This window comes from Eucalyptus grandis, chromosome 5 (genome assembly GCF_016545825.1).
Source record: "Eucalyptus grandis isolate ANBG69807.140 chromosome 5, ASM1654582v1, whole genome shotgun sequence".
NCBI classification, from domain to species: Eukaryota; Viridiplantae; Streptophyta; class Magnoliopsida; order Myrtales; family Myrtaceae; genus Eucalyptus; species Eucalyptus grandis.
The window spans coordinates 3009943-3034088 of record NC_052616.1 but is presented as its reverse complement, the minus strand read 5'-3'; the positions used below and the strand labels follow the sequence as shown (position 1 = coordinate 3034088).

Genomic DNA, 24146 nt, shown 5'->3' with positions numbered 1-24146 from the left:
TTCACGTCCTTCTTTTGGTTTCTCGAACTTGAGTTGTGAAACTCACATCGTGCCACATTTATCCCAAATTAATTTTTGGGTCACAAAAAATTCTAATCTAATACATCTATACCGCACTTACCTTGGAACTAATTCTTGTATCATAAGAAATCCAAATAGGTACATTTTTGCCACACTTATTCCATTGTGATAGAAAACTTTGCTCGATCTCAAAATTGTAAATCAAACATAACACCTCGCATGAAGAACTTATATATATATATATATATATATATACTTTAGATAGCTAGTATTGAAGTGACTTTATATCTTCTTTTATGGCAATGCACCGATCGATCGACGGAAAGCTAACATTCAACCTCGAAAGGGCATCATTTTCTTGCCATGGGGAGAAAAGCAAGAAAGCATTTAGGTCTTTTTACAACCTCCGTCCTCCCCACAAAAACAATCAATCCCCAAATCTTGCAAAACCTAATCCACAAAAATCTTGCAGAGGAACGAACCTGCAGACGCGCCGCCATGGGTCTTCTCTCCTGGTTCAAAGGCTCTCCCAAACCTCAATCCGAGCCCAAGCCCCCCACTGCGTTGACTGCTGCGAGCTCGCCCTCCGAAGCTCCCGGCATGAACGGCGCCGTCGAGGTCCCCGGGCGGCCAACGTCACCGTCTTCGAGTTCGGGTCCGTCGCCGCCACCGCCGACAAGGTCACTCGCCGGGTTCTGCCCTGTCTCCGACGACCTCGAGCCCTGCCGCTGGGAGGTCCTCCCGGCGGCCGGCTCCGACGCGCCGCAGTTCCGCGTGGTCTTCTGAGAGGAGGAGGAGGGGAAAGCGACCCTGCTCTTCGGTATCCCGCTTTGTATAATAAGAGTGTGAATTGTGGAGATCGTGTCTTGGATTGAGGGGGAGAAAGATATGATTTTGCTGTTATATAGATGATGACTGTTGAGGATGATGATTCATATGAACTTCTTGGTCTGTATCTGGATTGGGTATGAAATTTTACTCTATGATGATACACTCAGGAAAAAAGCAATTTTCGTGAAATAAATTTGAGCGCTGCTGTGAAGGGACGTTAATGTCGATGAGTATGATTTGATCAAAAGAAATGGGATGCTTGCACTTGCACAATTCTCAGATAAACCACCTGCGAGCAGCACACTACACAGCTTGAAGATAAATTGTTAATGAACTTGTCTAATATATAAAGTTTGCAGTTACCTTTTCACATTGTAGATGCAGAAATCCTCTTGATTCAGCATTGTGAGATTGCAATCCAACTCATCAGTAAACCCAGAAGATAAAAATGTAGAGATCAAAGCGAGAGCCTAGCATAATCGGCATTCTCCGAGATGTCTGCATGGTAATTCACTACCGTCCATGATGAGAAGAAGGTCCAATCGATAATCAAGAACTCTCTATCATCATCAATGCGAAGACTCGAAGAGAGGCTCTCATCATAAGCTCGGTTGCATTCAACTTGATAAGTCATCAATAGTGCTCACTTGAGAATGAATGCTTGTTATCTTATCTCAATTAAAAATGTTGATGTCGAAGAAGTCTGTCAAGATAAACATGAAGTGCTCCTTGATCCTATTACAGGGAAATTCCCTGTCCCAACAGATTAATCCTAATGCCAAGCATGTGAACGAAAGCAGCAAAATTGTGAATGATCAAGTATGACACTTGACACCCCACAAAACAAAAAGGGAAAAAATTGCAACGGCAATCGGGGAAAATTTGTACCTGTCAGTAGAATCTATCAGATGGATATTGCACATACCCTCAATTTAATATCGAATGCAAGACCTGGAAAAATCGAATGCAAGAAGCCTCCAACTTACTCTGTTTGAGGGTGGGGCGCAGTAAGCTCAATTCCTTTGCTGGTTCGTGCCTTAAGCAAATAGTAATTTCCCAGAAGAAGTGTGAGGCAGCAGGTACAATTCCAAGAACTACAATTGCATTTCTGTTTTCTTAACTAGAATCTCACTCCATAACAGAGGAACTGACTATTACCTTCATTCGCCAAATTAGTTAATGTTGCAAACTTTTTTTCACCGCGATAACTTCTGATCTTGGCTGCTTTGCTACATCTACACCTCGTTATTCAGCTGGTTTCTCCTTATACTTTCACAAAACAGCTCAATCTTCTCTCGATTAATATGATATCCCATGTGCAAACTGTGGACTGATATTACATGACTAGTGCCACTGAGCGTGTATCAACAAGAACTCCGTTAACTGATGCAGTTCAGAATAGACACAGGGAGTTATTAGATGCAATCCATAAAACAGTCTCGCTCATCAAGATTCCCAAGCAGGAGAGATAGCATTTCATCAGCTTCCAAAGATATTTTGCTCCCCGATAGGAACAACTGAACTCTCCCTTTCAGTGGTATCCAACTACATCCAGGAGTTTTCCGTACACCCTTCTGACCCATCTCCTTCCTCAGGATTTTCTCGTCAAGGTACTGTCCATTTGCCGCGGATACATTACACAACACCACATGGGCTGGTGCATTTAAAGGATCCAGTTCAAGAAGCTTCTTGGCAGCACGAGCAGCAATTTTGGAATTTTTCTTTAGTCCACATACACCAAGCAGAGCCCCCCAAACAGAAGAATTTGGTTTGAAAGGTAGCCGCAGCACGAAGTCTTCAGCTTCCTCTAGTTTTCCTGCCCGGCCCAAGAGATCAATCATGCAGATATAGTGCTCCAGGCCTGGAGTAATTGCATAGACCTCCCTCATGGAATTGAACTCCTCCCACCCTCGGTCAACTAGCCCTCCATGACTACATGCCGACAAAATCCCCAAGAAGGTCGTAGAATTTGGGTGGCTTCCAGATTCTAGCATGGACTTAAAAACCTGCAGAGCCTCATTCACCAACCCATGGTTCGAGTAACCCATTATCATGGAATTCCACGTAACAATATCCCGAACTATCATGCTCATGAATATACTATGTGCATCATCTATCTCCCCGCACTTCGCGTACATAGAGATCAGTGAGTTTTGAACAATCAGGTCATGCTCAAAATTAGATTTGAGCAAGAGGGAATGATACTGCTTTCCCTGGTCAAGATTTGCCACTGCACCAGCTGCTCCAATAAGAGTTGCGTATGTAAGATTAAGAGGACGAAACCCCTGAGTCCGCATTTCGGAGAACAACTCAATAGCCTCAGGGATCAGCTCGTTATGGACATAACCTGATATTATTGCTGTCCATGCCACACTATCCCTATCAGGCATGACGTCAAAGAGTTCACGTGCTTCAGAAACTTGTCCAACACTCAAATAACCATCGATCATGGATGTCCATGAGATCCTATCACACATTGGTGCGGTGACAAAGAAAATTTTAGCTTTTTCCAGCTGTCCACTCCGAATATATCCGTTAATCATCAAATTACACAACTGGGCGGAGCAGCTCCCTATGTTTCTGACAAAAATGTGATGAGCAAAGTCCATTACTCCGAACAGAGTGTACATGTGTATCAAACTTTGGCTCAGCCTCCCATCATCATCATCAGACTCCATTCCTCTGATTATCAAGTTTGCATGTAGCTGCTTGCCAAGGCGACTAAATCCAGCCCCAGCACAGGCATATGCGAGTGAGATGAAAGTTTCCTTGTTTGGTTCGAGATTGAAATTCTTCTTTGTTTCAAGAAAAATAGACAGAGACTCTCTGTAGAAGCCATTCCAGGCATACCCTCCAATCATGGCAGTCCAAGAAACAACATTCTGCTCGGGAATTTTCTTGAATAAAGTATGAGCTTCTTCTACATTTCCAATTCTACAATAACCAGTTACCATAATGGTCCAAGTAACGACATTCCTTTCCTCCATTTGTTCAAACAAAACCCTAGCTTCTTCCATCCTGAAATTCTCAGTGTACCCTGAAATCATAGCATTCCAAGAAATTACATTCCTTACGGGTATTGCGTCAAAAATCCACTTCGCTTCTTCCAAATTGCCATTCCTAATCAACCCAACAACCATGGCGTTCCAAGAGACAACATTTCTCTCCGGCATATCACTGAACAACCTCTTCGCCTCATCAATTCTCCCCGCATTTGCATACCCACAAAGCATTGAAGTCCATGACACGACATTCCTCTCCGGCATTCGCTCAAAAAGCTACAAGCCTCACTAATTCTCCCACTTTGAACGAGCCCAGACAACATCGCATTATAGGTCACTTGGTTTTTCTGCGGCATGATATCAAAGAGAGATTTAGCTTCATCAATGAAACCAAATCTAGAAAATCTCGATAGCAGCGAAGTCCAGTGCCCAACTCGGCCATGAGGTCCTCTGTCGGGCATTCTCTCGAGCATGTTCCGCGCATCTGGAAGCTGACCCTTGCGGAGATAATACAGTGTCCATCGAAAGGTCGAGCCCACCATGGTATCCAGAAAAGAGCGCGACCAGTATCTCGGAATCATCGGATGAGTGCTTGGCGTGACAAAGTCCGGAGCTTTGTCAACTGGGTGTTGAGACGGGCAAGAATGAGAAGAAGACGATGGAGGATTTTAAATCTTCCATCGATTTTACAGACAACACGACTGTTGAGGTTATACGAAACGCGAGGCGAGCATCAACTGTATTTCAAGTAGGCTTTTAATAATTCTCATTTTTAAGGAAAAAGAGAGAGATAAACTAGGTGGTACCAAAGCAGCAGAATGGTCAAAGGAAGAATTTTTGTCAGAAAAGGTGCTTCATTTACTTGGGATTTCCTCGAGCGGTCTAAAGTTGGCGCATGTATCTTGATTTTATCAACTTTCCATGGCATCAAATCACTACCGACTCAAACTGCTGCAATGGGTGTTCGTTGGGGATATCGTTCTTTCCACGGTGCTTCTCTTCCAACGTCCATGAACGTGGTCTCATTGTTGGCACTTTTCTTCGGCGATTGCAGTTGTTATCGTTTTGTTTCGGACCGATGCCACCCCGCCATCCTATCGTCTGCCCGGTGGCTAGAGCTATTAGTATGTTCATTGTGTACGGTGAGAACATATTACTCGAAGAATCAATCGATGGCTCGATTTATCTGGTTGAAATCAACCCATAATAGAATTTTGAAAAAGGCCCTTGCGATAGTCAAAAACGGATTATAAAGAGTTATCTTTCAGTTCATTTTTTATCAGCAGTGACCCACCAGATATTTCAACTTTTCTTAGCTGCACCTGTGTCAACTGTCAACTAATATGGAGGGCACAAGTTCTTTTTCTGCTGTAACACCACCTTGCTCATGGAAAACAGAAGAGTATTCCTTGTTTTTCTTCCCAAATTCATTAACATCATCAGTGTCTGTACAACAAGAGGTTAATAAGTCATCACGCAACAAAGCTCTCGTTGGACAAAGCAAAAGAATCAATCACTCAAAGCAATAATGACTCCTGCGTCAACACAGACAAATACGGTATCCGAGGTGACGAAGTGCACCGTCATACAAGATGCAAATGGTCTAAGGGGCTCTCATTGTAGCTGCTCCTACGTTGTTGTATCTCACAGTATGCTGTATTCGTCCTCACTGCTCGTTCGAATGAAGCACATGATAGCTAGCACAATCACGAAGAAAGACGACAGCTCCATAGCCAGAGCTCCCAGCCAATGACGCCGGCGTGCTTCAAGATCACAGGTATGGCAATGCTTCCGACTGCTGAAGCTCCGGTTAGGAACTTGGTTGCGTTTACCCATCTATTTTATTGGTCACCAAAAGGATTATCATTCTCATACATTCGCTCAGACAAATGGAAAAGAAAAAAGAAAGGACAGGGACTCCTCGTTTGAGGAAATTGGACTAACCCGCTTTCAGATTCAGAAAATAGAGCAGAGCCATCAGAGCCAGCGAAGAAGAGCAGTGGCATAGGCAGGAGCACATACATGAGTACTGAAAGGATGAGGATTTTGTCAGTCATGCATGTACTCAAGCAACTTGAACCACATACATAAAATGCGTTTTCATATGACTGAAATTCCATTGCAAAAGGAATGTGAAGTCATACAACATTCCTCTCTTGAGTAAAAAAATCTTTATATGATCCAAAAGTACAATTTGATAAGCCAAAAAATGACCAATAAATTAGCAAAGCTACTTAACCATGCAGGGCATATTGTCACTAGATATGCTAGTCAATGAGAAGTTCCACATAGAGACATACACTCTGAACAGCATCTTACTGACAGAATGGTAATTCATTTTGAAAATTCTTGATTTCTGAAACAAATTTATCCAGGAGTTGATATTTAAGATTATCACAGGCGTGATCAACTAGAAAGTGTACATCAGGTAGATTCCCTAAGGTGCGAAAGAAGAGGCATCGGTTAGGGTAACTTCTTGCAGTTATGTCTGTCTCTGGAATTGTTATCATGACAATGGATCATAAGATGAAGCATTCTGAACTAGGATCATTAGTTAGGACACAATCTTACTGATACTTGATTTGATCTCATACAACTATGAACATATTTAATTTTTCAAAAGCTAAGATGCCGTACAATAAAAGAAGAACTGGAGAATTCAAATTCCTTACAGAACATGGGCTCATGCAAATAAAGGTTAAGACATCCAAAACTCCAGGATACAGTCACTTACAGCTTAGCATCGGCCACCAGTTATCGTATAAAGCACATGCCTGCAGCACATCATTTAGAATGTCAGAAGACACTTGGTACTTCGCCGGGGAATCTTTTTGATCATATCACTCAAACAAAGTTCTGGTCCAACCACTGATACTAACCAAAATTTGCAACACAATTCCACCAGAGACCAAAATTGCCAATAAAGCAAGTTTTCCTGAATGCAAGCAGGCACGCATATACCCTGGTAAGTCTGCCATTAAGCAAATCCAGTTCTGGTCACCTCATAAGGGATCAAGACTGTAATGAAGACAATTTCGATACACAAATGTTAGAGAGCCATCCCATATACAGGAGGAATATCAATAAGCAGCAGAAAGAGGCAAAAACAAGAACGCAAAGTATGCATGGCCAATACTTCTAGAAACCCAACATATACATCCTCCAGATTAAAAGGACAAATCTCACTGAGTGCTTCAGCAGCCTCAATCTTCAATGAAGTATCACAGAAAGCAATTACCAAAAATAGCCGAACTAAACTCTGTCTAGTTATGGCATATGAATCACAAGAAAATATAGGCACGACCATTTTAGCATGCGTAACACATTCAATCCAATGACTCGAAATAAACTGTATTGTGATAGCGATTGCTTCATCTGTCATTCAAGAAAACCAATGAAATGCTCAGACCATCAGGTACAGGCACAATGTAAGCACTGAAGCAATTCTTAACTTCACGTCTTAAAATTTAGCTGGTCAAGTTCACAACTGCAAGTCAGTAACCAAAATAGAGAAGGAAAAAAGTCACAACTTTAAGTCTGCTTTCACGAATCTATGAATCATACAAATACTGGGGTCTCTTCTGCTTTATCCTTATCAATCTTTCTAACCATGAGCCAACTACCCACAATTGGGTCACGAAAACGAAATCCCAACCCAGTAAAAGGATGGAATTTCCAAACCGGGTCTCCTTCCAAAAGTAACGAAACTACTCGAATCGCAAGATTCGGATCGAATCTGACTCCCACGGCAAACGTCGCGGCAAACGTCGACCCTCTCCGACATTTTCCCAGATGCAACCACACAACGACGTGGGATCTCCGAAAAAGGGCCGCGAAACAACATCGTTGGATAAGTCTGCTCACGACAAGCGACGTCCGAGAAAATTCCAGACCCAACCGGCCGAATCAAGCTGCGAAAAGGGTACGGAAACGCACCTGGCGAAAAGGCTGGAAAAGGGTCGGAATTGCAGAGAAGATTCAAGAAAGAAGGAAGCTAAAGATCGAGCCTTGTCCGCCCGGAATCTTGCGTGCAATTTGCGGGTTCTTTAAGAAACGGCCACGGAAGAGGAAGGCGGAGGGAGAGCGGAGAGCCAAGGAAATTGCCACCCGGGGTATTTTGGTTGCATCTGATGAAATTGGAATGTACTCTTAATGCATATTGCCCATCAAATTTAAGTTTTAAAGATGAAAATGAAAAAGAATTCTCATTTCAAAAATTGTTTGTAGAGACTGCTAGAGACTACTTGCATACAATAAATTTAGGTGGTATTTGGTCTTCTTTTCCTATAAATAGATAAATAGTATGTGTGTTTAAAAGCTGAATTACTTTTATTTGAGATATAGTATTTACTATGATGAACAAAATCGATTATTATAAAAATTAAAAAGCAAATCAACTTCAAATTTAAATTTTAAAATTTTCATAATATAGTCTATCTTTTATATGGCTCCTCGTGTAACTCTCTCTCTTAAAATTAACAACTTGCCCATTCAATTTTACAATGATGTCTTCATTCGACTTTGGTAACATGCTTATTTCTCAAATTCAGAATCATTTAATGTATTTTCAATGTGACAAAGTTTGGCATAATTTTAAGGAAGGTAACTCATGCATTGATTGATTAGCAAATTGGGTCATTCATTTTTGTAATATGAATGACACATTAATTTTAAATAGGCTGCTAAGAAATTGATTCCTTTTATAGATAAAAGATCGGGTTGATCTAAATTCAATAAGTGAGTTTTGGTGTAACTTCACCCTTTTAATACCATATATGTGTATACACACGATAATTTCTATTTTAATAATTGTAGGATATTTTATTACGTATACTATTTATCTAAAACATGAATGGTATGAATTTTGAGGAAAATTTCAAATAATGGTATGAAGTGGGGTCATTTTCTCATATAAAAAAATCTAGAGTTGACGTTGTATCAAATAAGGGCTTAAAGTGCCCTAATCAGTCTTAAATAAGGACCCAGCTCGCTTGTCGGCAATTATGTGACTTCTCTAGCTATCAGAACAAAGATAATTTTGTCCAAAAAAATATTGAATTAAGAAAAGCCAAATTTATAAAGGTAAAAACCCAACCATGCTTCTTTCTTTCCCCCAACCCAAAAAACAAAGGTTGATTATGAGACCTTGTAGGACTAGCGTTGTGCAACCAGTAGTGTGCGACCTACACGTGCACCCAACAGCGGCGTTGATGAGGGACTAAACAAACAAGAAAAGCCCAGATGATATTTACTTGGCTTTTGTTGATGGGAGAATGAAACAAGGCCAAGAACTCTTGAGGCGATGTGCCACTAGCAACAGTGTGGGACATGTGGGACAAGCGACGTGTGACCAGACGACAGTTTGCAATCAGTGATGGCAGCGACATACAAAGGTGAGGGATTTTAAATTAAACCAACACTTCATTCCCAGTCATATTTTCCAAATTGGAGCTTTGATTTGCAACCTTAATTTTCCTAAATCTTCAAATTTCTTTCGTTTTCATGGATTTCAAATTCCTAATTTGGTTCAACTTGTATTTCTTTCACCCAAGAGAAGTGATTGCACTTGTTGAAGTGATATGTTGACAAGGCATGGGCATGTGGTGGAATACAATATCCATGGTAGTGATCGTAGTGAGTTAATTATTTATTACGTATTCTCTAATTGTAATGGAGTGAGTTGTGATTCTTTCATGTTCTTTGTGCTTCATATTTTTTAATTTTGTACCGTTTTCATTTTATTTTTTTTGTATGTTGCTTTTAGCAATCAATCCACTAACTTATGTTTCGTTGTTTATTTTTAATTGTGAAAGTAGACTACAAATTCTTTATATTAGATTACATGCAAACTCAAGCCTTAAATTTTGTGAGACTTTGTTTTGTTGCTTCTAAATTTTACATTCATTATTTTAAGTTTCCAATCAAAGAGTAATTTGATTTAAAGTTTTCAATCAAATTTGCTTCAAAATGTTGCAAATAATAGAAATTTTCTTCATTTCCTACTTTGTATGAGGCTTTTGTTTTATCCCTAGTTCTGCACTATGAGTTCTTTTCAATTAAATTCTATTTGGAACCTCTCCATATATAATATAATGTAGTTACAACTTGTGTTTCTTCTTGTGTAGATTTAAGTTTGTTTTATTCTGGAAATACATTAATTTTTTTTTTTTCCTTTCATTTTGCACTAGGTAAGGAATGTGAAGAAATGAACCATGCCATGTCTGATAATAGGTGTGCTGAGGGCGTTAAAGAAGATGGGTTTGTCATTATTGATCCTGATGAGTTACACAAAAGAAATGTACATGTCTAAAGGGTGAAGGTTCAACGGAGAGATGTATGGAAGATATTAGTTGGCATAGAGATATATTATCTGATGATGTAGATTTCTTAAACATGAGTAGTCAAGTTGAGATACATCTCGAATTTATTGCGGAGGTTGATATGGGGAATCATATTCTTAAGTTGGGGATGCGCTTTAGCAATACTAATAAGTTTAGAAAAGTAGTTAAGAATTATGTAATAAAAAATGAGAGACGGGTAAAGTTCACTAAGAATGCATCGGATAAGTTAAGAATACTGTGCTTTGACTGTTGTGATTGGCTCATATATGCTTCAGAATTGTAAAGAAAGCATACTTTACAAGTTAAAACCTTTAATCATGTGAATACATATAATAGAAGTTTGCATATTCCTCAAGTAAGCTCTAAATGGCTAGCAAACAAGTATTGTGATAGGTTGAGGAATAATCCAATATAGCCAAGTGCTTCATTGAAGAAAACAATTGAGAGTCATAATGTTTTATAGCTATTCAAAACAATGGTATATGAAAAAAAAAAAAAAAAACAATGGTATATAAAACTAAGGCAACATTAGTGAGTATGACTACAAGGAATGAAGAATAGCGATTTGGGATGCTCAAAAGTTATTATCAAACACTTCTTGATTCAAATCCAAGATCTACCTGCGTAATTAAGAGTAAGCAATGTCAAAATCAATTCAAGTTTAGAGGAGTTTACATATGTTTGGATACGTTGAAGGGAGGTTTTTAGAAAGATATAAATACTTTGTGGGGTTTGATGGTTACCACTTGTCATCAGACTACAAGAGTAAACTTCTATCAGCTATGAGCATAGACGGAAATGATCGGATGTATCTATTTGCATGGGCAGTTATGGGATAAGAAATATACAAGACATAACATTGGTTTATTTGTATGATTGCTAAAGATTTGGGAATTACAAGCCCTACAAATTCAAAGTACTAGGCTTTTTTGTGTGACAAGCAGAAATGATTGATATAAGCACTAGCAATTGTTAAAGCAAAACATAGATTTTGGTTGAGGTTTTTTTATGAAAACTTTAGATTGCATCACATAGGATTAGAAGTTGAAATTTTAGTTTGGAAGGCTATTATGACAACTAAGGTATGTGATTTTGACTGGGTAATGGAAGAGTTTAAAGTAGTTAATAGAAAAATTTATAATTAGTTGTCCCAAATGCCACCAGCTTGAGGTTTTTTTATGAAAACTTTAGATTGCATCACATAGGATTAGAAGTTGAAATTTTAGTTTGGAAGGCTATTATGACAACTAAGGTATGTGATTTTGACTGGGCAATGGAAGAGTTTAAAGTAGTTAATAGAAAAATTTATAATTAGTTGTCCCAAATGCCACCAAAGGAATAGAACAAATCTCATTTCAAGACAAGCTTAAACTGTAACGCTTCCTTGAATAGTTGATGTGAAAGCTTCAACAAGAGTATCATTGATGCTAGGGATAAGCCTATAATCACATTGCTTGAAGTTATAAAAGTGCAACTCATTGAGAGGATTTATAAGTAAAGGGATTACTTGACTAAGGGTGCGTTTAGGAAGGATTTTCAGTAAAACTTTGGAGAAATGCAAAGGCCTTTAGTTTAAAGGCTTTTGATGAAATACAAAACTGTTTAGTAAAATGTAATTGAAAAGTGCCTTGGAAAACAACTTTAAGGGAAAGCTATTTGGTAAACATATATTTGGGGAAGTCATTTGGCGTGACCAATTTAAGCTTTTTAATTTTAATTTTTCTTAAATGGAAAATAAAAACAATGACTATTTTTCATATTTTTATGCTGAGATGTAATGTAAAATAGATTAACAAATTCATAGATAAAAATCACATCAAAAAGTGGACTTTTTCTCAATAAAAAATAGTAAATTCATTATAATAAACATGGTTACATATGCATCAAGGAAAGAAATAGGTTATCATTGAAAATTACAAGCATCCTTAAATTTTTAATAAATTTATTTCTATTTGATCACATAAACTTGCTATGTCATAAAATAAATTATCATTTGAAGTACTAGCCATTTATTTGTATCATCAAGATCAACTAAATATTCATAATTGTGATTCAAATCTACTATAATAAAATGTCTATCATTGACAGCATTTCATTGTATATAATTATGCAAAGTTATTGTTATTATAACAATTTTTACTTGTATACACAGATCGATTTCCAGTAAAATTTAACTCATTCATGACATAATTTCTTTTCCCAATAAACACGAAACTCACCATAACTCAATCTTATATCACTACACATGCTTACGAGAGTGGAATAGCATCAAATCAATGACTAATCAACATCAACTTAGGGTTGCAACAGTGGCAAATCAGCAAGTATTGACTAAGTTCCAGCAAATTCCAAAAAAGTTTTAAATTGAATACCTATGTTTTTTTTTTATGAAGAAATAGAACTCAAATATGCTTATATGACCAGAATAGATTGATAATCTAGTAATGAAGGCAATACTCAATCAAGAACTAAATGAAAATACACACGGATTTAGTTAAGGAATTTCATTAAACAGGTGGTATACATTTCGGCAGACGAGCACCAATTCAAATTATTAATGCAGCCTCAATCAAGCATCTAAGCTAGATTTCTTTCATACTTGAAAATCTTCTTGGCCCCACTCCCCCTAAGCAGTTGCAATAACAAATGCAAATAAAGAAACTTTCTTGTTCTTCCTCTTATACTTTTGAATGCCCCTTTTTTATAAACCTTACCTTAGTTGATTTGTCTAGATGAAGACTTTCATTCTTTTTTATTTTCTTCATTCTCTTCATTTTTGTTTGGGCATAGACTTTGAAAAGGTGTTTTCTTTTTGCAAGTCAGATAACGTATTCCATGTTTTCATAAAAACAACCGTGTACACAATCGATTTGCACACAAACGGTAATAATAACAACAGAAAACAGAGCACATGTAGTTTAGTTGAATGAAGAATGATTAATCATAGCGATTGACATCGGATATGAGCAAAAAGATAGCATAAGCAACATTAATGAATGGAATCATTGAAGCAGGCAATCGTGAACAAAGTTCAAGTACTCTGGCATTACAAAGCTACTTCACTGCGGCGGAACCATTGAAATCAACCATTGAAATTAAAAGAAACTAGCAACTATTGAACGAAAAATGGTGCTACCAAAGAGAGGTGATTGAAGAGGCGAGCTTTGGCGTGCGATTGGAGAGGCGAGCTTCGTAGGTGACTAGAGAGGTAAGCTTTGAAGTTGTAAGAAAAGCGAGATCTCAAGAAGAGCAAAGGGAAAGGCAAGTGGCTCCTTAGAGTAGAGGATTATGATATCTAATTGAAAAATGATTAAATTTGGAATTTTAATAAAATTCTGAGGGTAACAATGGAAAAACAAAATTTTTCTTTAATTGCCTCATGGCTTGCCGAGAATGCTAAAAAGTTAAGGAAATCTCCTAGCTACCTTGGGCTTTCAACCTTCAAAAGCCTAGCCCTTGCATAATGGGGTTTCAAAATAATTTGCCAAACACCTACAACTTGGCTTAAAAGGCTTTGAACACCGAAGGGGTTTTGGCAAAGTCATTCCCAAACACACCCTAAATACATTGGTGTAATTTGTCATAAGATCCAAGAGATATTGGACCTTCAAAAAGAGTATTCAACATTGTAGATCCTTACATGGAATGGGGAGAATGAGTTTGAATTGAGTGGGCTATATGGAAATATGAGGGTTGTTAACATCAGACACAAAACTTGTAACTGCTGAATATGGGACATTAGTTGAATCCCTTGCTGCTATGCTATGGTAACTCCCGTATACCTAAGGAAACAACTTGAAAAATGGGTTCACACATGTTTCAATATTGAAACATTCAAGCAAACTTATGGTCATGTTGTGCATACTATAGATTCCAAGAATTATGGCCTATTAGAGAGCATTTACTCTCACCGATGTGTCCAAGCAAATTGCGTAAAGAAGAAACAAAGAACAAAGTCTCGCGAATGAAATTACCGATAACAATTCAAGACAAAGAAGTTGAAAGTTATGAGAGAGTCTATAAAAATAAAGTTGAAAAGACAAAATACCGCAATCACTTGTAGAAAATGTGATGGGTTAAGCTATAATAGGTATCATTGTAAGAATCCATCAATATCATCAACAATAACAGTAGCAGCATCAGCCCAAGCAACTTCTACATTTGTCTCATACTCACAAGGTATGGTAGAAAGCACTCCCTTAGCCCTGACATCACAAATTAAGACAGTTGAATCGCTTGTGTCATTTTTAGCAATATTTGGAGCTCAATATTATCTATGGGAAGCGTGAAGATGCAAGTATCAATCTATATTTAACTTTATTATAAAACTCTCCTTACTTGTGTGATTTTGTTTTGACTAATTATTTATTTTTTGTAGGCAAATAAGAGGATTTAAAGACCTAAACATGAAAAAGGTCAAAGTGAGCAATCTTTTGGAGATATACTAGATCAATAAACCAACAACACAAACTCTTTTTTGTTTTATTGATAATTGACATGAATGGGTTTATATGAGTATGTTTTGGAAGCATCTTAAAAATGTATAGATCTACTTTGTCGGGAAGATGTATTATGTTGTGTTGTTTCCCTTTTTCATCAAATAATATGGATCAATTCAAATTTGTCTAATGCTATTTAATTTGTTTTGCTTTCTTTTGAGTTGTGCCTATCATTGAGAAGAGTTTTTTTTTTTTTTTTTTATCAATTTACTCATATGGTCTTTTTATGCTTTATTTCAATTTGTGCCCATTACTCATTTATGTTGTTGGCAATCCACCACATCATCATTAAGCTCAATACAACAAATATCATCAAGCAAATATCATGATGATCATCAATAACTTATCATTAAACACTTGAATTCATTGAACTTTAATATCTGCATTACAAATGATGTATGCATAGCATGTACAACAGATAAGTTTACAACACTCAATAGAAAGCTCCACTAATCACAGCCCACCCTACTATGGATACTTGTAAACAACAACCAATCGCAATTCTCCCACATCCTCGTAAATGTAATACATTATTACCCATGAAATCATTACACATAAAATAATCTTTTCTCTTTATGCTTTGTTAAAAGTGGGCTTCAATCAATCTTATTTTTCACAAGAGCCCAAAGATGATTTGGCGGCTTGGATACAGGCTCCTAATCTAGTCTACAAATATCAACATATACCAAAAGATTAGACAAGCGCGTTAATGCCCGCATGAAATTTTTTAGTAACATGAATGACACAATATTAAATCATGCTTCAATGAAGAACTGCTCAAGTTGTATATCTAGGTCTACAATGAAAGTAACTCACCTTTGTGTAGATGTCACTTGATTTGTCATACACAAGTGGGTGAAAATGTGTTTTCACAAAGTGGCAATTCGCTCCGCCAATGCTTCCAAAGGCACACCTAACCAAACTCTAATCCCTTATCTCATGTATGCCTTGAATAACAAATAAAAATGCATATCGAATTAAAACATTTCACCAAGAAAATAGCAACATTGAAGACATGTATGTGATGGAATATTCCAGTAATTGTTTATGCTAATGATTCCACTATTCTGCAATTGCAATAATCTCAAAGTGAAAATGAGGAATCATAGATGAACCTGTCACAAAAATTATATCCATGTATTTGAGATAGGATCTTGCCCATGGTGGTTTTTTCAGAACCCATAATTTTTGCAAATCTGATCAATCAAATGAGTACTAGAGACATAGATTGTCAAATTAAACCAAGAGAAGATCAAGGAAAAGAAACTGACTAGCAAGATATATACAGCACCCACTTAAATATGGCTCAATCTTTTGTGACTTATTATACAATTTTATCAATTTTAATAAGGTACATGCTTGTTTAACAAGTAAATAAATTCACTCATATGCATTTGCATCTTACTTCACACAAACACCTCTATAAAACAAAATGATGCCAGATTACTAGCATCATGCCTATGGCTTCAATTAGGTAAACAAAAGATAAGATTCAGTACCTTCAAGAACAAAGCTTCATCAAAAGGAGAGATGAAACTTCCAAATTGCAATCTTGGAGTTGCAAAATTGGTCATTTACATCACTACTGATACTCAACAAGTTAGACAAACAAAAGAAGATGATGCAGAGATCCCAAAAAAAAAAAATGCCTTATTCCATAAAGTTCACTAATGAAGAAATAAAGTAGAAATAGATGACGCCCATATGTATAGCTACTTAATAGAATCAACTTCAAAGAAACGCAAACAAAAGAAGAGCACAAAAACTCAAAGCATGACAATAGCAATAGAATCTGCCTTCAATCTATACAAGTGAGGAAATAATGAAAAACATAATTCCATCATGTGGATACAAGTAAGCAAGACTAATCAATCCATTATACATTAATAGAAAACCTCAAAGCTCTCCACCCAACTAAAAATGTCGAGTTCACATTTTTGAGCAAAGATAGCTCATATCATCCATTATCTCCTCAAGTATTATCTTTGAATGATCCCAAAGGAAGAAACCATTGATAAAGATTAACCACAATTTACAATTCACTAGATCAAAAGGCATACAATAAAACAAAATTACCTACTTATCAAAAAATGTGGACATGAAAAACTCAATATGAATTACCCCAAATCTTGCGTGCAAAGTTGAACAAGAAATCGATGTAAGAGTTACTACCTCTTGGAAACTCTTGGTACGAACACGACACTTACTAAAGAACCCAATTTTTGCCAATTGAAACTTCTTCCCATAATTTTCGAGAAACCGGCAATGAGCAACTCGATTTGCTTCCAAACCTATCTGAATCAACCCATGCTCTTGTTTGTTTACTCTCCCATCAACACTCGCCAATTTCACGCTACTGCTGGTCGCACACCATCGTGGGTCGCACATTGCTAGTAGTCACACATCACCATGCATTACTGCCAATCGCACGCCTAGGGGTGACGGGTCTAGGTGGGTAGGGTCTGACCTGACCCCGTACCTAACCTTGTTATAATCGGTTCCTCTTTTCTAGGCCCTACACCCAACTTTGTTTGTATTGGACCCTGTACCCAACCCACCATGTTTTTCCAATCCGGTTCCAGGATTAATCCTATTTCCACCGGAACCTATTTTGCAATCTTCTGATATCCCATACGACTTCAAATTTTATATTAATACGCGAAAAAATAACTTAATCCTCCTAATTTATATTGAAACATTAAGCACTTGTAATAAATAAATACACTAACTTTTTTTACTAAACGAAAAATTAAGGATTTACAAAGCTAATTATAATAAATAAAATCATAAGGCAAAAAATTAGCAATAAACATGGGTATAATATTAGTCTTATTCCCACAACTACTGCATGAAGATACTCATTTATGCAAGCATAACTCCTCCTACAAAAGAGAAATTAGACAAACCAATTCATATGATACACAAGAATTTGGCGGTGACGAACATTGTCCGTCCATCGGACGGTGCGAGAGAGAGCCAGTGAGAGAGGGAAGCAAGTGAGAAAGAGGAATGACAAAGGAGGAGTGTCGTGCATGTTTGAGAGAGCCAAGAGGAAAAACGTCGTGTGATTGCGGGAGTAAGAATAGAAATCGGGAGAAAAAAAGTTTTGGATCTTTACTTACAAAATCAATTTGAGAACCGGTTCTAAAACTAGTCCAAACCGGTTTCCATGTGGGTAATCACTCATAACTTGTTTTCGGACCGGTTTAAACCGGTTCTAAATTTTGGAAACCGGTTCCCGACCCTGTTTTTCGCGTGGGCCGGTCTGGGAACCAGGTATACCTGGTCCGGTTGCACACCCCTACGCACGCCGTCATAGGCCGCACATTGCTGCCAGTCGCATGCACCGTTCACATGCCGCCAAGAGTTCAAATCTCACCTTCATTCTTTAAGTGTGTTGGGGGAAGAAAGATACATGATTGGGATTTTACCTTTATAAATTTGGCTTTTCTCAATTCAAAATTTTTTTGGACAAAATTATCGTTGCTCAGGTTGCCGGAAAAATCATATAGTTGTCGGCAGGCAAGTTGAGGTCCTTATTTGAGACTGATTTGCGCACTTCATGCCCTTATTTAACATGACGTCTACTCTATGTCCCTTTTTAGAAAACAATCCCATTTCAAGTCCTTATTTGAAAATTTCTTTAAACTTTATAGCATTAAGTAAATGCTACTAAAAGATAAAATCCCAATTAAAATTTATCGAATCGTCATCATTTATTTTTCTTACAATTGAACAAACGAATTAAAACTATTTTTCCAATCCTTTCCCTCCCAGATATTCCTTTGCACCTAACACGAATCAAAGCATTTCATTTACTCTTTTGGCAGGCTCGATTCAAACTCTATAAAGGCTGTTCAAACTTGTAATTACTATTTAAACAAATTTTATCAAATTTTATCCAGAACCCCCCTCAAAAAAAAAAAAAAATTGAAGAAAAGAAACCAATTGCCATAAATCAATTTTCATCATTTAATTTGATTTCTTGCTTTGAAAATGAACATCTTAGTACATTCATCCATTAATTACTTACTTACTTTACCAATCTACCGTCCCACGAAACAGCCGAATATGAGCAAACTGCAGTTCCGACCTCCAGACATTCCGATGCAGAAAAGAGGTTAAAAGAAAAATGTCGTCAGCCACGCCGAAGAAGCGCCTAAAACCCAAAATCTCTTCTCCCTCTTCGTCCCGGCAATCGCCGATCGCGCTGGAGCCGCCGCGGCACCTGTTCCCGTCGAGGCAGGAGCTGCGGCGGCTCGTGGCGGTGCTCGCCATCGCCTCTTCGGTCGCCGTCGCCTGCCACTTGTTCGCCAGCTTCCTCCGCCCCCAGACGAAGCCCTTCTGCGACAGCGGCCTCGGCCCCCTCGACGCATTCGCAGGTTCCCTCCCTTTTTTAATGTTGATGGGTTTCTCCAGTCGTGGGTCTTCGGTGCCCGGTTCGTGGGTCCGTTTGTTGTTGCGCTTGCGTTCTTTGTTTTCGTTAATTGTGTCGTTGAGCTGCGATGAGAAGCGGAATTTTAGCTGGGATTATGAGTATAAACGGCCGCTCGAGTTGGAGTTCGCTTTCTGTATAATGTAACTTCCTTTTGGCATGCTCAAGGTAGAATCTTTAGCAAGATCAGGTAGCTGCTCTCACATGGGTAAGTCTTGATCATCTGCCTGTTGGCCCACTTGGTGTTTGTGTTCTCTCCATTTTCGATGTTGGTCGGTTTCTCTAGTCATGGGTCTTCGGCGCCTGGTTCGTGGGTCCGTTTGTTGTTGCGCTTACGTTCTTTGTTGTCGTTAATTGTGTCGCTGAGCTGCGATGAGGAGCAGAATTTTAGCTGGGATTATGAGTATAAACGGCCGCTCGAGTTGGAGTTAGCTTTCTGTGTAATGTAACTTCCTTTTGGCATGCTCAAGGTAGAATCTTTAGAATCAGGTAGCTGCTCTCACATGGGTAAGTCTTGATCATCTGCCTGTTGGCCCACTTGGTGTTTGTTTTCCCTTCAATGTCGGAAAACTGAAGGTGTTTTTCTTTGGCACATCCTACTAACATGCTGTGCGTTGGCATTTTGATGTGTTCTTTCTCTTGAAGGCGTTTTGGTGTTTCATTGTGCAAAGACTGAACTATTTTTACCCAAACTCTTTCTTGCAGAACCTTCCGATAGCAGTTTTGTTTTGCAATTTTATGTTTGAATTACATGGCTATAATTACCAGGTAATGCTTACGTCGGCAGTATTGTCATATTAACTGTTGTGACTACAGATGATTGTGAGGCTTGTCCAAGTCACGGAGAATGCCATCAGGGCAAACTGGATTGTGCTCATGGATACCAAAAGGTTGGAAGGTCATGTGTGGAAGATGGAGATATAAATGAAACGGCCAGGAAACTTGTACGTTAAAAGAATCATTGATTCTGCTGTACTTGTAGTGTCACTTTGGTTCGGTGGAATATCTTGATGCCATTCGTGTAATTTATCATCTTGATTTCAGTCAGAATGGGTTGAAAATTGTCTTTGTGAAGCAAATGCTCAGCTTCTATGCTACAGGACTGGGACAGCTTGGGTATGTTCTTGTTGTCTCTTCCTCTGTCTCTTTGGGACAATGACATCCTCATTTTAAGTCTCTTTACTTTTAAATAATGTTCCACATTACTTGTTAGCTCAAACAACTAACTAAGTATCGTCAGGTTCCAGCTGAAGAGATATGGAACAATTTGGATGGACACCCACTGATGAAGAACTTTGGCTGGGACACTGCTAATTTCAATTATACGAAACAGAAGGCAGTAGAAGCCGCTGGAAAGATAATGGAGAGCAGGACAGATTTATCTGGGTATTTTGTTTGCATTTATTGAAAAGTCAGATGAAGGATTATAATGAGGATCCTGCATTTATATTTTTTGGTGCTTTTGTGCAGGATGAAAGTGCTGAAGTGTCCAGACTCAGTAGCGGAACTTTTCAAGCCATACACCTGCCGAATCCGTCTATGGATTTTCAAGCATGTGTTATTGGTTGTGCCAGTTTCTTTGCTGGTATTCCATTCTTGGGCAGATCTCACTGTTTATGTTTTACCATCTATGCTACCAAAGCTTGTTGACTGTGTTAAGGTATACAGCTCGTGGCTTCTGCAATGCTAATCTGGAAAGTCCGTCGCAGATGGATTTTGTCAACTAGAGTGGAAGAGCTTTATCATCAGGTAGTCAAGGGATATATCTGGCTGATTATAAAAAAGTACTTGTTTCATTGGAGATAACTAAAAGTAAAGATAAGACGTAAGTGTAATTTGATTCATTGGAGTCAGCACATGCTTTGTACTCATTACAGCTGTCTCTGCTATATTAGCACTCTTGTCCAGTTGTCCTCATGGAGAACCTGCTTAAACCTGGAATACATTCACTAGTTATTGTGACCCATCTTTTAATCTGCAATTTTTTTACCCCTTCAGGTATTTTTCAGCCACTTCTCTTAAATGAGGACTTCGACTGCCTGTTTTTGAGATGATTAGGGGCCTTGAGCTTATATTTTTTTTCTTCCATTATGAAAGTTAAGAGAGATGATTTGATAGAATGATTTCCAACCTCCTAAACAATGGAGTCAATGTCAAATAATGATGACTTTATTATTGCCCATATTTCTAGTGCTGATATTCCTGCTACCTGGCAAGAAAATTTTTTTTAGATGGGACGTGATATTTGATCACATAGTGCAACGAGAATTGTCTATGATGTCAACGGAATAATTGTACATGGAACTCTATAACAGAGGTCTGGTGTCCAAGCTTAATGGGTTATTTAAGCTATTTATTGATCTCATACTGTTCCTCCATTTTACTTGCAACTTCATGTCAGACCATTGATTGCAATCTTACTAATAGGTTTGTGACATACTCGAGGATAATGCCTTGACATCAAAGAAGGGTAATGGCGAAACTGAACCATGGGTAGTTGCTGCTAGGCTACGAGATCACCTTCTCTTACCAAAAGAAAGGAAAGATCGTGTTCTGTGGAAGAAGGTTCGTACATTCACAGTTCTGGATACAGATAAACATGTTAAGGACAAATTTTCCTGTGTGCTCTGGCATTTTTCAGTAATTCTTCTTGTTCATTTATCTTTAAAAAGGTGAGAAAGAGCTGCTGTCTGTATTAATATCCATTTGTGTGGCAGGTTGAGGAGTTGGTCCAGGAAGATTCTCGCATAGATAGATATCCAAAGCTGGTTAAGGGTGAATCAAAAGTGGTCTGGGAGTGGCAAGGTATTGGAACTTGCACATGTTTAATTTATGTAAGTTGTAACATAATTCCACAAGTTGGAACCTGAAGAGGGTCACAGCAGAATGGTCATTTGTCGTTGTTAGATATTCTTTTGAAATATTGAAAGCACTGTCAAGAATGCTTTAGCTCATTTCTCTACCAGAAACGCAGTGCATAGAAGATTCCACGCCATTGTATTTGCAAATGCTTTGACAGTTTTTATCCCTGGTGCTGCACTTTCCTAGGTTCTGTAGTTTCTGCATTCTGTGCCTCACAAGAAATGTCAACATGTTATCGACCAGCGTTGTTTGTCATCTGTTTCATGGTTTGTGTGTAGTTGAAGTGTCCATTGAATATTTTAGAAATTCTGCCTACTAACTTGAATTGTGTGTTTTGGACAAAATGAACTTTTCCTAGATGAAAAAACTCATCTGATCCTTTTATTTCATTGTTAAGATGACAGATATAACGGAGAAAAGTTCAATAACTATGCAATCATGAGATGACAGCACTGAGATTTAAAAAAAATGTTGCAGCTTTTTCTGGGTATAATATTATGGTCTCATTTACAAGAAAGCAAAGAGGAGAAGGAAAAGGGGTTTGAAAGGAGAAGAGATGAACATATACTCTATTTTAAGATAGCTACACGACATTCTTTCATCAATTACATGCAGAACTTGATGTTTTTGAAGCAGAATCGCCTATCTTTTTGCTTATATATATTTTGGACATGTATAACCACATCACTAGGCTGAGTGTACAGTTACGAATACATATCTCGTTTGCAGCAGAACAAGAGTTCATTTGCTCAACTGATAAGAAAAGGAAGAGGAGTTCATGGGGGGTAGATGATAGTGCTTGATGAACAATCTGTACTATGCACGCCACATATAACCATTGTAGTGTCTGTAGTACATGCAAAATGTTGAAGGATCTTATTTTAATTTGACATTATGAGTTGGTTTGGACAAGATTTTTCAATCTGGATAGTGCTAATCTAAAGAAGTCTCCCTTTTCTCTGATTTATTCCTGACTCAATTCTCTTGTTTTCATTAGTTGAAGGCTCTCTGAGCTCCTTAAGATCAAGGAAGAAGGGAGAACAAGGAACGCTTAAGTCTAGTCATGGAAGGCATTTGAATTTGGATCAACCATCCCATGAATTGAGGAGAGGTGAGCCGTTAGACTGTGGATATTGTTTCCACTTCTCTTTCTATCTAATGATTTCACATCTCTGTCAGAATCATTTATCGTATAGACATGCATCTGTTTACAATTAGAGCCTACTTAAACATTGATAGATCAGTATGTACTCATAAAGATGGTATTGGAGAGGTTGAGGCATTCCGTAGTGTCATGTAAGCATAATAGGAAGTCAAGGATCATCACTTGACATGAAGCCCACTCGAGGACATCTTACTTAGCATAGGTCTCTTTTCTGTTCTGCAAATAGAACCGAATAAAGATCTAGCTAAGATGGCTTGAACCATCACGCCTATTCTGAGCCTAATGGCTAAGGTCAGGCTGCTATGTCATGAGTCATCCTTTCACTTGTCACGTACAGATGGCTAGATAATTTAAAGTTTTAGGTGGGTCATTATGGCGTGTAACTAGTTTACTATAGGAATTATGCCTTATGATCCTTAAGTTGGCAAATGCCTAACTTTGTTATGCTATATTTGTAAATGGGATAATGGATAGAATAATTCTTTGTACAGATTTTCAAGCAAACCCGCATTGGATCAATGAACGCAAGGGAGTCCATACATAATGAAGGCACTGCCCTTAATCATGTGGATCTGGCCAAATGCTCTCAAGATGATAAGGTGGATATACTTCCTGGGGATTGCGTATGATCTTTTTGAAGTGCTCAGCTTGGATCGAACTCCACACACGATACATAGTGTTTCCAACAGCAAAGACTTGGCAGCGCTTGTGCTTTGGGAACATGAGTCTTCATCTTGATACAGCGATGCTATTTAACTATTTTCCATGAAGTTTTGTTAAGAACTAGAAAGTACGAATGCAACTCCTTGACAGACCTTTATTCTTCCCTGTCTTTTGAGTGTGTAAGTGTTCCAGCCAGTGCATCAATGGTGGTTTGTGTAATAACTGTAGACAAAAATGTTGCTGTTTTATTTTTCACTGTTGCTTTTGGACCCCCTCCCATGTACCAGCACAAAGGAAATGAAGGCATCATAACACATTGACCTAATA

The 24146-nt window shown here is 38.1% G+C and overlaps 2 protein-coding genes and 2 pseudogenes across 3 annotated transcripts; 2 read left to right on the top strand and 2 right to left on the bottom strand.

Moving 5' to 3' along the window:
* The first annotated feature begins 476 nt into the window (after nucleotides 1–476).
* On the top strand, nucleotides 477–1014 carry LOC120293542 (annotated as a pseudogene).
* Nucleotides 1015–1020: 6 nt separating this feature from the next.
* Nucleotides 1021–4626, bottom strand: LOC104443581 (pentatricopeptide repeat-containing protein At1g32415, mitochondrial). Its single transcript, XM_018875120.2, is given in 3 exon segments — nucleotides 1021–1155; nucleotides 1216–4132; nucleotides 4135–4626. Coding segments are annotated over 2 exon segments (2166 nt in total). The 5' UTR covers nucleotides 4436–4626; the 3' UTR covers nucleotides 1021–1155; nucleotides 1216–2267.
* Nucleotides 4627–5239: 613 nt separating this feature from the next.
* Nucleotides 5240–8003, bottom strand: LOC120293541 (annotated as a pseudogene).
* Nucleotides 8004–18773: 10770 nt separating this feature from the next.
* Nucleotides 18774–24146, top strand: LOC104443577. Of its 2 annotated transcripts, none has more exons than XM_010057064.3 (10): nucleotides 18774–19076; nucleotides 19946–20073; nucleotides 20174–20245; nucleotides 20370–20515; nucleotides 20600–20714; nucleotides 20798–20878; nucleotides 21557–21694; nucleotides 21847–21934; nucleotides 22989–23102; nucleotides 23648–24146. In XM_010057064.3, the coding sequence occupies exons 1-10, from the start codon at nucleotides 18827–18829 to the stop codon at nucleotides 23698–23700; spliced, it is 1185 nt and encodes a 394-aa protein (XP_010055366.1). In that variant the 5' UTR covers nucleotides 18774–18826; the 3' UTR covers nucleotides 23701–24146. The 2 variants fall into 2 exon arrangements, with proteins under 2 accessions (XP_010055366.1, XP_039170004.1); XM_039314070.1 differs by lacking the exon at nucleotides 18774–19076 and adding an exon at nucleotides 19109–19337.